The sequence below is a fragment of the Venustampulla echinocandica genome (assembly GCF_003357145.1).
Source record: "Venustampulla echinocandica strain BP 5553 chromosome Unknown scaffold_1, whole genome shotgun sequence".
In the NCBI taxonomy this organism is placed as follows: Eukaryota; Fungi; Ascomycota; class Leotiomycetes; order Helotiales; family Pleuroascaceae; genus Venustampulla; species Venustampulla echinocandica.
The window spans coordinates 1804095-1818319 of record NW_022474206.1 but is presented as its reverse complement, the minus strand read 5'-3'; the positions used below and the strand labels follow the sequence as shown (position 1 = coordinate 1818319).

At 45.3% G+C, this 14225-nt stretch overlaps 4 protein-coding genes across 4 annotated transcripts; 1 reads left to right on the top strand and 3 right to left on the bottom strand.

The window, feature by feature from the left end:
- Positions 1-1742: 1742 nt before the first annotated feature.
- On the bottom strand, positions 1743-4894 carry BP5553_03139 (uncharacterized protein; the record flags this gene model as incomplete). Its single annotated transcript, XM_032011762.1, has 10 exons — positions 1743-1808; positions 1862-2012; positions 2081-2263; positions 2319-3177; positions 3236-3414; positions 3466-3499; positions 3559-3797; positions 3849-3956; positions 4019-4656; positions 4763-4894. The coding sequence occupies 10 exons, from the start codon at positions 4892-4894 to the stop codon at positions 1743-1745; spliced, it is 2589 nt and encodes an 862-aa protein (XP_031871455.1).
- A 418-nt stretch (positions 4895-5312) lies between these two features.
- BP5553_03138 (uncharacterized protein) lies at positions 5313-8412 on the top strand (the record flags this gene model as incomplete). Its single annotated transcript, XM_032011761.1, has 7 exons — positions 5313-5597; positions 5668-5762; positions 5792-5937; positions 5989-6576; positions 6633-6744; positions 6813-7076; positions 7125-8412. The coding sequence occupies 7 exons, from the start codon at positions 5313-5315 to the stop codon at positions 8410-8412; spliced, it is 2778 nt and encodes a 925-aa protein (XP_031871454.1).
- A 1833-nt stretch (positions 8413-10245) lies between these two features.
- On the bottom strand, positions 10246-11157 carry BP5553_03137 (Uncharacterized protein; the record flags this gene model as incomplete). Its single annotated transcript, XM_032011760.1, has 2 exons — positions 10246-10602; positions 10741-11157. The coding sequence occupies 2 exons, from the start codon at positions 11155-11157 to the stop codon at positions 10246-10248; spliced, it is 774 nt and encodes a 257-aa protein (XP_031871453.1).
- A 1529-nt stretch (positions 11158-12686) lies between these two features.
- Positions 12687-13273, bottom strand: BP5553_03136 (uncharacterized protein; the record flags this gene model as incomplete). The annotated part of the gene is made up of 2 exons (XM_032011759.1): positions 12687-13080; positions 13254-13273. 2 exons carry the CDS (start codon positions 13271-13273, stop codon positions 12687-12689), a joined length of 414 nt encoding a protein of 137 aa, XP_031871452.1.
- Positions 13274-14225: the final 952 nt, after the last annotated feature.

Here is a 14225-nt window from a genome sequence, read left to right as displayed (position 1 = left end):
CGCGGAAACTTGAGGCTTGGAGCTCTATTTGCTGAGGGGCTTCGTTTTACACATCGTTTATTATCAAATCTGCCTTCGTGTCGCCTTACATATTCTCTGTCTTGATCCACGTCTCCTTGCCTTGAACTGCACGAATTTCAATTGTGCCGATCTCACCCCAATCGGAGGTAGCACAATATAAATCAATTGAATCCAAAATGAAATAATTCCTCTCTGTCTCTATCCCATCAATTCGACCAATCTCAACGCCATTGACCACATCTGTCTGTACACCGATTACAACCGGGGTAATATAGTTATTTGTCACAAAACGATGATATAGTTGCATATTTGTTATAGAAAGTATCATGAGTGGCATATTTGTAAATATCCGGACTTATTAACTAGGCCCAAGCATATTAAGCAGGCCTGGCCGGCCAGTTAATGCCTCGACTCTTCAACTGCAAAAGGCCGACAGGTCGAAACGTAAAAGTACCGGTTTTAGATTTAGACTCCACGATGAGCTCAATAAAAAGCACATCTTCATCCATGATCGTTTTTCTGACTATCTCCATATGAAGATAGTCGCCGGAGATTTTAATACCTTCTTTGCTTCCTACTCTCGATTTTCCCAGTATCTCTGCGTTCTGGACAAAATTTTGCAAGTTAATGCCCGATCGAGCTTGATGAATGTCAATCCACGGACGCTTCCCTTCTCTGCGCCAATTCCTTTTTCTAAGTCCGAATATTACGATGTTATGTAGCCCTCCGTAATATAACAAACTACTCGGATAGTCAGGGACGAGATCAAACCTTAAATAGGTGCCACTCAGACGAGCAGCTGCAAATGGCCAGTGGGAGATGAGCAAATTTAGCGGCGTCCTCTTCAAAGATTACTGTTCTGGAGAGAATTCTGCTCTTTTAGACGTCGCGACATATAATAGCACGCTTGATCTTAAGAACGTTAGGAGGGGCTCTACTCAAAGCGCTCAAGCACTGGCTTTTCGTTGACTAGGGTCCCAAGCTCGAATAGCAGAAGCAATATCACGAGAAAAGAGACCAAGTAAGGGGTGTGGAGGAACATAGAACTTAGAAGGATGAGAGGCAGTATATCCTGAAAAGTCTTAAGCAGGCAGGAGAAATTTGGAATTTTTGATGATAGTACAGAAAACACGAAACTATTTTCCGGAGTATATATAACAAATAGCAACGATAAAATGACCCGCAAGACTGCATGTTGCGCCCTTTGCCTATAAAACTAGAGTCGCGAACACCGCCTTTCTTAAATAGCGAAAATAATCAGCCGCTTAGTTACCCATGACCCCTCTGTCTCCAGAATATGGGCCTAGTCAGCTTAGACGCCTTATGTAACCTAATAAATCAACATCGAACCCATCAGACTCCCTGCTTAGAATCTAAGACTTCGGCTACTTATGCGAGGTTGACGACAAGCGGTAGTGTGAGGGATTGGTGGGGAGATACTGGGCCCATGGCGTTTCTTGTTGGGATGGTAATGGCAATGCTAGAACAAATGACAGTTAAGATATCTTTAACATGGTAATAATCACAGAAATTATGTAATTTAAGATAAAGAAATTAATGTTTGATAGATGATCTTCACAACCCCTCCCGTAATCGAGCTCAAGCAGTTGGCTATGAAATTGTTCTTCCTATCCACTTCAATTTACTCATTTTGTCAGTTGTCGCGAGTCCTTGTGAGGACTTGAGTCTCTGGTTCTGAAGGGCAAGGACGTCTTTATTCGTCAAGTCGCCTTGCTCCACCCAAGGTTCGCGAGAGCCAATTTTCGCTGCTGTTGCGAACGCATAGTCTGGTACACTAATTAGCCAGGTGTCTCTCAACACTAGGGCGCATGCAACTTACCTGTTCTACGGTACCTTTCACGATATATCGTATGATAGACACCTGCTTCTTTTGCCCGAGCCTGATGACGCGGGCAACGGCCTGAGCCTCTACCATCGGATTCCATTGAGGCTCAAAAATGTGGACGCAGCTTGCAACTGCGAGATTGAGACTGGTTTTGCATAATCAGGATCATTAATCATACTCGTGGAAGGGTAGGAATCCAGGAGAGAAACTTACCCAACGGCGCCTGTTCCGGTGGTCATCATCAGAATGCGGATCTTACTGTTTTTGCGGAAATCGTTCAGGATCTTGTTCCGCATAGGTAGGGAGGTGGTGCCATCTATTCTTTGAAACTGAACTCTATCTTTTAGATGACGTTCGATGAGGTCTAGTGTTAGCGTCCATCCTGAGAATATAATGCTGGAAGCCGTTAGGATATCTGGCTAAACTCAGTCGTATTGCTCAGGGTTCAAACCTTTTGTCCTGGGAGCTAGTTTTCTCAATGTTTGCTAAGAGAGCGTTTATCTTGGAAGATACTCCCTCACGTCGGAAAGAAGCGGTTGATTGTAGCAACTTTCGTCCCACCAAAGCCTCAGCTCTATCCACGAGGTAGTCTGCCGTCAGCTCGGATCCACACAGCGGACACATTCGCTCTGCTGCGCTCTTAGCTGTTGCAAGAGCTTGCTCGAAGTGAGTGAGACATTTGGAACAGATTAAATGACCACAGGCTGTGTAGTGCCCGTTGCACAAATTCCCAACCAGCATTTCATCTTCCAAATCAATCTTGCAGAAGTCACAGTTGGTACAGTCTGCTTCTTCCGGATTCTTGTTTATTGCTAGGTCTCCGTACTCCGATCGAGGCTGCTCAAATGTCCCATGATTACACATTCGGCGGAGACGCATTTCGAGCTCCAAAATCCCAAAGTAACCACGCTTAGATCTTTCTAGGTTGACTTGGCGTTTGATCTCGTTTGACATGTGTTGTTCGGCCGCATCATATTGCCGCCGTTCGTCGTCCGACAATTTGACATCATGCCAGATCTCATCCACACCAGGCAGGTCGAGAAGCTTGTTAATGCGACGGAGACATATTGAATCCAGTAGCACTCGCAAATTGGATGAACCTGCTCCAAATTTTCGCGTCAATGGATCAATGATGTGCTGCTTGAATTCAACTCTAGTATCGAGCATGGACACACGTAAGAACGCTACTAGCGAACCCAGGTCTTCCAAGCCATTTTGAACAGGAGTGCCAGTAACACACCAGCGAAACTTGGCTTCGATCCGTCTCACTGAATCAAAAAGCAGTGTGGAGGACGTTCGAATGGTGTGTGCTATATTCTTGTTGTCAGCTGGTTTTATAAAAAGCACTGTCTAGGGTAGGGCGATAACCTTCGTCTAGAATAACCCTGAACCAATTGAGTTTGAACAGAGGACTTGCAGGTTTTGAGCTTTCGATTACCAGGGTATGATAAGTGCTGAGAACAACTTCGCAGTTTGCAATGGTTTCGAGATTCGACTCTCGGCCTCGACCGTGATACTCGCAGACTTTCAGGCCACCGTAGATGTGCCTATATCAATCAACATTGGGCACCTACGTCTACTTGATAGGCTTTCCATACTTGCTTATCTCTTCAGCCCAAGATTTTAGTAGCACTAGAATCTAGACATTAATCGGAGATAATACAACCTGGATTAGGCTACGCAATACGTACTTTGTGAAGGCACAAGAACTAGCGTTGCCCTTGCTCGATAAATAGAGGCCTCATCGTTGACTTCGGCAGGCGTTGATGTTAGAAAAGCGCTCTGAAATGCTGTCGAGTCGTTGAGTGTCGCCACGATCGTAGCAATCATTGTCAGTGTCTTTCCTAGACCCATGTCATCTGCCAAAATGCCGCCTCCAGTTTCAACAGGCTTGTCATAAGTCTTATTCTCTGTAATTACGTGCTCGTAACTATATGCATCATAGTTGGCATTCAATTCGGAATGCTAGAAGAGTACTGACCAAGTTTTTCCATCATACGTATCTGGTGTTTCCTTCCAAAGAGAGAAGCGACTTGGTATCGGGCCAGACTCTCGTTGCGTGATGAAGTCTAGGGCTTCTTTTTGATGCCTACAATAATCAATGTCAAAAAGCGCTTCTGTGATAAGAACTTGAAAGTGTTATTTGCTTACGGTAGGAGATCAGCTTTGATCCTCCGGTTTGCCGCATGCTCGCCCAAGCACTGTGATCTGACGAGGGAACCAAAAACAACAGCAAACTCAGTTTTCATGGCATTCTTGTCCTTCTCTATCGGGTCGATCTCCTCGCCCTTTTCAAAATGAGTCCGATTACCCTCTTCTCCCTCTTGATCCAATACACGTGGCTCAAGGCCTGGGAATGTGACGTGGTGAGGGTTTTGGTAAATTTGTCCTGGACTGAGATGAAGAGGGCGTTGGAGATAAAGTCGATATGCGGACAATAAGTTTCCTACGGTCTTGCATAGAGAGATATCCCCCAAAACGTTAATATTGGCGTATAAAATGCCATCCTTCATTTTTCTCTGTGAGGTTACGGCTTTGGCCCATGACTGACGCGTGACATAGAGGTCGAAATCGAGCCTCACTTCATGCGAAATTTGGTTGAATGCTTCCCCTAAGAGTGCATTACAGGAAGCAATCAGATTTCCCTGACTGCACGCTACAAAGGTGTCTCCGTCATGATGCTCAAGATTGAAGTGATAGTATAAATTATCGTAGGCTCTCATTGCCTCCTGTTCGATTTCAGAAATTGGGAGGGAGCAATCTAAGAGCATAATCTCTAACTTTTGGATCTGGACACCTTATCAGCGTCTTTGTCATTTGGCCGAGTTGGTGGTACAATAGAAAGCTCCTATCAACTTCCCCTCGGAGATACCAACCTACCATCCCAAAACAAACCGAAGGTCGCAATGAGGGCGGCTCTGAGCCTTCCGATCTAGCAAGACCAGCTGAGTTGGACCTAACGTAGCTTGAAGTCTCACTCCCATTGTCGGAATTGATCTCTAAAAACTGCCTCTTTTGTGGAAGCATGATTTGTTTCGAGACGGTTAGACGATGACGGCTTCGCGGCGGGCGCTGTCTAGTGGAGACCTTGGTACCGCGACACAGTCCTATGAACATAGATATCCTTGCAACAATATATGCGCAATCGACCTGAAGTATATTATCTGAGTGCAAAGTGATACTGCAGCTTCTCAGCCTCACCAGCGATATGAAATGCACTAACGAGAGGCTCGTAAGGCACGCAGCCAGTGGCTGCGCCACTGCTACACTGTGGAGTTCGCCCGACGGCTATGGGGGGCTGAAGTCCTCGCCCCTTCGATCTCGCTCCGTCAGGCTTGATGAAGGTAGAAGAGCCAACTTTTGCATCACCAATAATTGCTGAACTTCAAGTAAAATAGTTGTAGCCCAAGATTGTTCAGTAAGCTGGAGGCACACCCATCCAGCTATGACAACAAATGGGCCTTCCGCCTTTGAAACCGTCCTTGCGAACTTTCGATCGCGACTCACCAAAACAGAGCTGGATGAGTTCCAGTTCTGCACCTTGGAGGATGTTCAGCAAACAATTGTGGACATACAAGCCAAACAAGATAAGAAGCGAGAGACGCGGAATCTATCGCGAATCCTCGGATTTCTGGAGGCAATGAGTCAGTTTGAGAAAGTGATCGAGATATTTCTGAACACCTCTGAAATAGTGGCTTTTGTCTGGGGCCCATTAAAATTTCTTCTTTTGGTTGGTATTTCTCGGATTATCTGATGTCTAAGGCCTGACTTTGGCCGGAGAACTGATCATCCTTGACCAGGTTGCCAAAAATTGGGCTGAATCCTTCGATGTTCTCCTTGATGCATACCAGCAGATTTCAGAGCACCTTCCTCTCCTTGTACAACATCAGAGTCTGTTTGAGAAAAACTCACATATGATTTCAGTACTGCAGATGATCTACAGGGATATACTCGAATTTCACCAACAAGCACTGGACTTTGGATACTGGACAAGACCGCCATTACTGCCTGGCATGACAACCAATATTCGTCAGGGTCCCTCGTCTGGATCAACGGGATTCCAGGAGCAGGTAAGCTGAAGATTTAAAAAGTGACCTGATATAATTGCTGATAAAACGAAGGGAAAAGTGTCCTTGCATCAGTGATCATCGAGAAGTCCAAGTCACAGCCGTCAACACTTGTCGCTTATTTCTACTGCAAGTACGGAGACCCGGAAAGGAACACCTTTATTGCTGTCTTCCGTGCTTTAATATTGCAGTTACTCACCGAAAACAAAGATTCCGATATTTTGCAGATAGTTTACGAAGCGTCTGTGGATAGTGGAGAACAATACCTCGAGTCTAAGTCTGCCTGTGTGAATCTTCTTACAGACATCATTTGTGGCACCTCGAAAAGTATCAATATCCATATCATCATTGATGGTCTCGATGAGTGCGAAAACTCGGAGAGTAAGACAATCGTCGCAGAAATATCCAAGGTTCTAAGGAAAGACGGCCTCTTGCAGCCTGGGAGAACTCGGGCAATGTTCATAAGCCAGCCTGACACTTCGATTCGCAACTCACTGCACACAGCAACCATAGTGCGCCTGACGGAGTCTGATAGTCAAGGTGACATTGCTGAGTATACCCGATACTGGTGTTTGGAAATCCAGAGCAAATTTAGGCTCAGCGAGGAGAAGCGCGACTTGATACGGAATCTAGTATGCGAGGGTGCGGGAGGCAAGTAGTATCATCTAGGCGCAGTATATGCTTTACTAACTTTCCAGGGATGTTTCTGTTTGCCAAACTAGTTCTCCAGAACCTTTTGTCACAAGTTTCTCGTGCAGCGTTGTACGAAACGCTTCTCCCACAGCGCTTTCCTCGGGGACTCAACCAAGCGTAAGTACAATTACATGCACTTTTTGCACATTTTCCTCGCAGAAATAGTACTGAGTAGGTGAATTCAGATACGGCAGGATAGTAGAGCGAATTGAGAAGAACCAGAATCTTGATGAGAGAAACCAAGCACTGACTCTACTTGGCTGGGTGGTAACTGCTAAGCGACCCCTAACGTGGCCGGAGATACAGGGTGCCATATCCATCGATACCGAACAGCAAATCGTCGACTTTGAGCAGAGATCTCTCGTGGTAGATATCGGAGAGCTCTGTGGGTCATTGGTCGAAAGGCTTGCCGGAAATCGAATCGAACTAATCCATACTACAGCAAAGATGTGAGCATTCACTTACCAGACTTCATTGTCCATTATTAACACTCCTAGCTTTCTCATGCAAGACAATCATATCCGAATATCAAAGGTTGAAGAACAGCTCGCATCCTTATGTTTGAATTACCTCACTTTTCCCGGATTCAAGGTAGAAGAGGACAATGAGATCTGTCAATTTCTTAAGGCTGGATTCTACGCTTTTCATGATTACGCCATGCTTCACTGGGTCGATCATTTAGAATCCTTCTTGGGAAGCCTGCAAGAAGACGATATGGAGGACCTAGACAATATAGCACCTGTTTGTGAGGAATTCTCTGCAGATTTCAGCACAGAAGGTATGAAAAGTATATCTGAAGTAGCAGTCCAGGCTCTAAGAGACAGGTATAAAGCTGCAGCACATCAAGCAAGTTTCGACACATTCCTGGCACTCATTGCTCACGCGCGGGGTTCTCGAGAGAAAAATGCCTCTTTTGACGGGTTGGGAAGCCTCGGCAGCACTATGAATGTGGTCAGACGTAACCTGGAATGTCTGATAACCACTCAAGATTCAGCCTCCGTTCAGAGACTTTGTACATTTTACGGCAACTCGATGTTCAAATGCCCGCAGCATATATGCTACTATTTCCACGAAGGTTTCGTGGACTCAAATTCGAGACAAAAACATATTCAACGCCACGACAGACCATATTGTTGCACGTACGAGGGATGCAGTAGGGTTCAGACTGGGTTCCCATCCCTTTTAGAGTTGCAAAGGCACCACAAGAAGAACCACACCATCCCCAATTTCCCAAAGCCAAGAGAGAAAAAGGCTGAGCGTCGAGGGAAGACTATTTGGAAGTGCGAAGAATGTTCCAAGGTCTTTTCGAGAGGAACCACGCTTCGTGAGCACATTCGGACGCATACAGGCGAACGCCCTTTCTCTTGTAAGCTCTGCAAGCTGAAATTTGCAAGGATCAAGGACCATCGTAGGCACGAAGACTCGCACGATGGTGAGAAGAAGTACTGCTGCAGGGGGACTTTAGAATCAGGTGGCCATTGGGGCTGTGGGAGGGAATTCTCTAGAGCGGATGCTCTGGCAAGGCACTTCACCTCGGCGCTTGGCCAGCAGTGCCTCGAACCGGTCGTTGTCGAGGAGAAAGCTCGGAGTGTGGTCAACGACGACAGTGACAAGTCAAGTGTTCCAAAAGTGTCGCCTGATTTGGCAATGGTTGCGGAGGACGGGTCTGAGCACGGTATACCCAGCACGCTCTTGACTCAATTCCCAGAATTTGTAGATTGGGATTGGGATTGGGATATGTTTGTTGTTCAGGAGCCGGACCAAGATGGTTCTCTTGAAGCTTGAAATTATCCAAATGAAGTAGCCTCGTCAATATGGGATGTTTCAAACAAACAAAGCCGATTATATTATTCCGTTATCACTTTTTCGTGGCAACTGCGCATCTGAATAAATGTGATCTTCGGAGAAAGGACATCATATGTCCGCAAATATGCCACCCTCTTCAACCACTGAAATCAACCCCTTCTAGTCGTCGAAAGCATTCTAAACTTGATCTCGATATACAGAAGTAATAAATTGTCCTGATACCGAATTCTAGAAGTCTCCGTAGTCGCAATGTCTTCCAATTCTCGTACCTTCGCCCCCGTTTCCATTGCGGAACGTGGATTGTGGCCCTGCCTCGCCACCCAGAACCGCAAGATTCCTCACGGGCAGTGAACATTACTGCCTGATGATTGGCCAAGGTCTTCAATTGAACAGTTGACAGGCCAAACCCCCTGTCTCTGGTCCTTATACTCTTGATTCGCTGCAGCCAACACCTTGCTTCTCCCCGAGCTCCCTCACCACAATCACCAGCACCGGATAATAATGCCACCTATACCAACAACTATCAACCTCCGCTCCTCACCCTCAACCTTAGTGAGCGCATTCCCAAGCGCACGCCCGTACCTCCTCTCCGCCGCATTCGGTTGGTTTGGTCGCTATTTTATATACGCCCTGGACCGAATGCCTTGATGCTTAACATAGGTACCTAGGTACCTTAGTTACTCACATCTCTACTCGCCTGGCAGTTGATCCTCGGCCAGACGGCTCTCCAAGAAAAGCGCTGTTCTCCCAAAGCTACCGAGGTACTTTACTAGACCATCCCAAAATCCTGTTCTAGCTCCCTCATCCTCTTTTCTTAATAGTTATGGCGCTTCTTTTCCCCGTCAGCCATGATGGCACTCTTATTTTTACAAGTACGAGACGCCGGTTTACCCTAATTACTACCTTTATACACCCATGCCTTTCTGACACCAGGTCAACGTCTAGCGTTCCAGTCCGAGTATCGTCGCAATTTTCGCACGCTGCACTACGCTCCATTAATTCCCGAACTTCACTTTGCAAGTTTATTTAAATATCTATTACACTCCATTCGTTTCTTTATATCTAAATATTAACTATTAATATATCATTTCCGGGGCTTTTCGAGTTCGGCTCCCTGTCTTTTTTATCTCGAACATAATCCACCAGGTTCTTTCTTTCTCTCTATACGCCGGTCTCTGCTTGGGCGCTGCTTACCCTCGCCTTACCGTAGCGACCTCTAGAAATATAAGGATAAATAGCGAAGTAGAATAAACTTTGCCCTATTAAATACTTAGAATTCTTGTATTATTATTTCTTTGACCTCTACGTTTTTAAATTTATACGTTATTAGTTTATAAGTAGAGGGAGGCAGAATAGGACTTCCCTAAAAATAGATATCCTAGGATAGACCTAGGGTCTAGAAACTGCTCCGCACTATATACGTCATTATTAGCCAAGTCTTTACCTTATCTCTAGAAGATATATATTAAGTCTTATTTTTCTTCTTATCCTTAGTTTGAAAGTTTATAGATCAAATGGCCCTAATCCGAACGAGTAACTTGGAGCAGAGTAAGTAGAGGAGTAAATATCGAGAATAGTTATCAAGCATATATATAACCACTACCTAAGGTCGTGGCCTGGAGTGAGGATATCCATGCCGCGGAAATAGACTGGGATTGAGAAAGGAAAATGGAAAGGGCATCATCTATAAGTAGAATCTTGGAGACAGTAGTAGTGGGAGGACCTTGAATCCGGCCATTTATCTGGTCTATTATCGAAACCGACCCTCTAGTAGTTTCTGAAAGCATCTAGTAATATCTGTTAAGCCTTGAACTATCCTAGGGCAACCCGCACTCCTTCCTTCGCAGCCTGCTGTATAACCTCAACAACCTTATTTGGCATACTCAGAAACGGAGAATGCGATGCGTTCAAAGTTGCGGTAGTGATTTTTCCCATACCCGCGGCCATAGCTTGCTGCACGACGGGCGCAATGGCGTTATCCTGCTCTGTAAAAACGTACGTGCATGGCATGTCTTTCCACGGTTCGTATATCGCCGGGATTGTCACGTCTGCTGCTGCCAATGGAAGAAGCCGAGAGATCCAATAATCCTGTACGTTAGAAGGTAGATCATTGTAAAAATGGTAGGCTGGGTCGGAGATGATTGGATTATTAGCATAGATTTGGTCACCCTGGAAAACGTACTTGTCAGCTTGCAAAAGTTGAAGGCGTAACTAATCTGGTATCGGCAGTAGGTAGGAGAATCGTAGAAAATGAATATGCCCGACTGTGAAAACATTTAAAATCGGGAGTGATTGAAAGGCACTGACCTCCTGTTCCCACCAAGACGGCGGAACCCCTCCTGCAGCTCCTAACAGCGTCTCCCCAGCGGGAATAGCAAAGGCGGCCAAGTAAACCATCATAATAATCCCGCCCTTTTGTCCCGCCGCCGCTCTCTGAGCAAAAGCCAAGTCCTGTGCTGCCCCTGAGGCAACAACACCCCCATAGGAATGTGCCACCACCACCACCATGTCGCCCGAGTTGACAAGTTCCATGATCACCGAGTGCAGGTTCGAAACATCGTCAGTCAAGTTTTTTAACGGCTGAGAGGTACTTCCGACTGATGGGTTGGCTATGGCAACGGTAGGGAACTTGAGGTTGCCCAGTTCGGCCCGTACATCATTGAAAATTGTCGGTTCATGCCATGCTCCTGGGACGAAAACGATGGTTGGAATTAGAGAAGGCATATATTTTTGTTAAAAACCAGAGTAAAACTGAATAGTATAGCAAATTATAATTATAACCTAGTATATAGCGAAAGATTAGAGCTATATATACGTAAGTAGTACTCAGTAACGAAATGCCGTCACCTCCAGCCGAATGATAATACCCCCACCCTAGTGATACGCCACCCCTTTTTGTTTGGAATTGAAGGCGTATTGTATACGGAGTAGGGCGACCCTTTGCTATCATGGGTCTGTTGGGTGCTGGTCGAAGCGGATTGTAATAAATTACTGTGAATTACGAGGATGATGCTGAGTAGTCTAGCAGCCTACAACTAGTATAGTCAATTAAGGAAGATAAACAGTAGTTTCGATAATAGGCCCCGGAGGCTACAAATTCAATGTATCAAAACCGTTACAGTTTTGATAGCTGCTACCTAATCGCGAGGTTCCACCTTTCTCGTCTAGTGTCCCCTTGTTGAGCCAGGAATGGGAGTTTGAGTGGTAAATGCCGAGTGCGACTCATGTACTCGACCAACTCCACTCCATGCCGTCTCCCTAGCCTCCAACACCTTCGGCTATCGAGTTCTCCTAGTAATTAGTATGGGATACAGGATGCCGAGCCGTGTCTGAATTGGCATTTAAGTAGGGGTTCTAGGGTTCCCCTCTTTTGAGCTCGGCAAGTAACCGTTGGAGAGCTACCGCTCCCTCCCAACTCCACCGGGTCCGTGGTGTAACCCGGGATCAGTGGCGATTAAGCCTTTGAGTTGGTTAATCACGTGTTAACGCTTCTTGCGCTTGTTTATTATTTCGATCTTAGTCCTACATAATTTGCTTTTGCAATATAGATTATAACTCTAACTACTATAAACTTTAATACTTATATAACAATAAAGTAAGGTACCAATGGGGCGATTAATTCGGCTTATAAGAGGAAGGGGAGGTAAGAAACGCTATAAAATACTCGTCGCCTCGTAGCATGCAAAACGGAGTAGTAGCAGCCCGAGGCACAGATCGCCCTACTAATTTCGATATTTTAGGGTTATAAGCGATCGAGTAGTTGTAATTTTTAGGGTCAATATTATAAGAATTATTCTAGTTTATTGTATCTCTATTTCTCTAGACTCGAATATATTCAAGTTAGGGTAGATAAAGAGCAAACACAGAGAGAAAATATATTAGGAAATTCAACGGCTAATCTGTACTTTGTCTCTGAATTACTTTGACAAGATAATAGGATACTATACAATAAAATAGTAAGTGTTGATGTCCTTTGCTCTTGATGTCCTTAGCTGTTCGCACCTCAAGGGGTGGCACTAAAGAGCAGCTCGTTCCTCGACGCTATTTTTGTAAGGGAAATGGACGACAGGCGTGCAGGGACGGGGTGGGAGCCGTGACGTTTTCGAGCTGCATTAATAGAGACTCGGGTCACTAGTATATACGATAGAATATCGATATACGCGAGGGGATAAGACGGCGACCTGCTCTTAAAATATACGAGATCCCTATATATCACGTTATAGTATAGTCTACGGAATGAGAGTCAAAGTACTCTACACCGTTTTGCCAATAAGAACTTCGTCCCCACTGCCGTCATATCTCTCGCTTGTCCCAGACACCCTGGAAACCGAAGTTTTTGACGCATTGAACGCACCTGGGTCATTCGAGTCCTTATGCCCATCTAGGTATGTTTCTTCCTCTATACGATTGAACCTACCTGGTTCAGATCGACTCCAGTGCTGCCCATGCTGGGCACCTTGTTTATGTTGATGATTACCACCGATGGTAACAAGGTCTATAGTAGTATTGAGTGTCGCCTTACGGGAGGTCTGGATTCCGAGTTTAGCTTTGAGAATACGTAGGCATGGACCGAGAGTAGGAAGGCAGGCGCTGACAAGTGCTGCTGCTGTTTCTACGACAGTCCAAGTACTGGGGATGGCGGTTGTCCTAAATCAGCAGTTAGACACAGGACAGGCAGTCGTTTAGATCGAGGTTGTGCTCACATGTGAAATCGGAGGTGTCAAAGGTGAGCAGTGTGATTAAACGGTAGATGCTTACACCAACCACACTGGCTATGGTTAGCTATGAGGCATAAGGGGTAGGATTTGGGGAATACTAACAAGCTTCCAAGCAGTAGCATAACTGATATAGAGATCTTACGAGTGATGCTGGTTTGAAGCTTCCAAACTTGTGGCATGGGTAGTGCCAAAATTGCCGCATCCGTAAGAATATTCGGGCAAGAATTTCCAATGAAGTATGCCCGGAGATTAATGCAATGACCGTCAATGGTTGGATGCCACGACTTTCGGATCGGTGTGCATTGGAAGATTGATGCCAAGGAGATGGAAATAGCCCAGAGTATAGTAATGGCTCCCAGTATCGAGCTGCCGTTTTTCACACTTCTGACAGGGAATATTCGACAATACATTAATAAGATGGAGATCTTCGTTAAAGCTATCGTAATCGTGTATGCGCATTCGGATGCCAAGAGACTCTATGCAAAAATCACAAGGTTAGCCGTGTTTAAGAGGCTAGGCACATGAAAAGAGGGATAATACCTGCAATACAACAGAGAAATCATGGTCTGTAACTGTAGCAAGATGAAGTCCCACTCCATGTTCAATCACTATATTTTCTATTAGCAGGATTCCCAGTAATCAAAAACCTGAGGGACTCCACACTCATAAGGTTAAACGCTGCTAGGATCAGAAAGAAAACCTGGTAAAAGCGATTTAGTTTTAAATCTACACACCCTAAGACCTTTCTACTCCATTTGGGAATACTAACCGTAGAGCCTAATATAGTCTAATCATCAACAGACATTCCCGCCGCCCAACGCTGTTTGACGAATATGCGCAAAGTAATAAATACCAAGGCAAGAACAATAATGGATATGTTCAGATTGCGTAACGAGGTCTGGTTGCTCTCCGCTAAATACTCGTTGCTATAAGTGGAAGGATCCATGTTGAATCAGAGGGTCGACCCAAAAGAGGTCTCACTGGATCCTTAAAATGGACGAGAGAAAGAGATTGAAGTGAACTACAGGCAGTAAAGCAAAGAAAGGGATTTTGGAGTCGACTTGTTGCGACAGG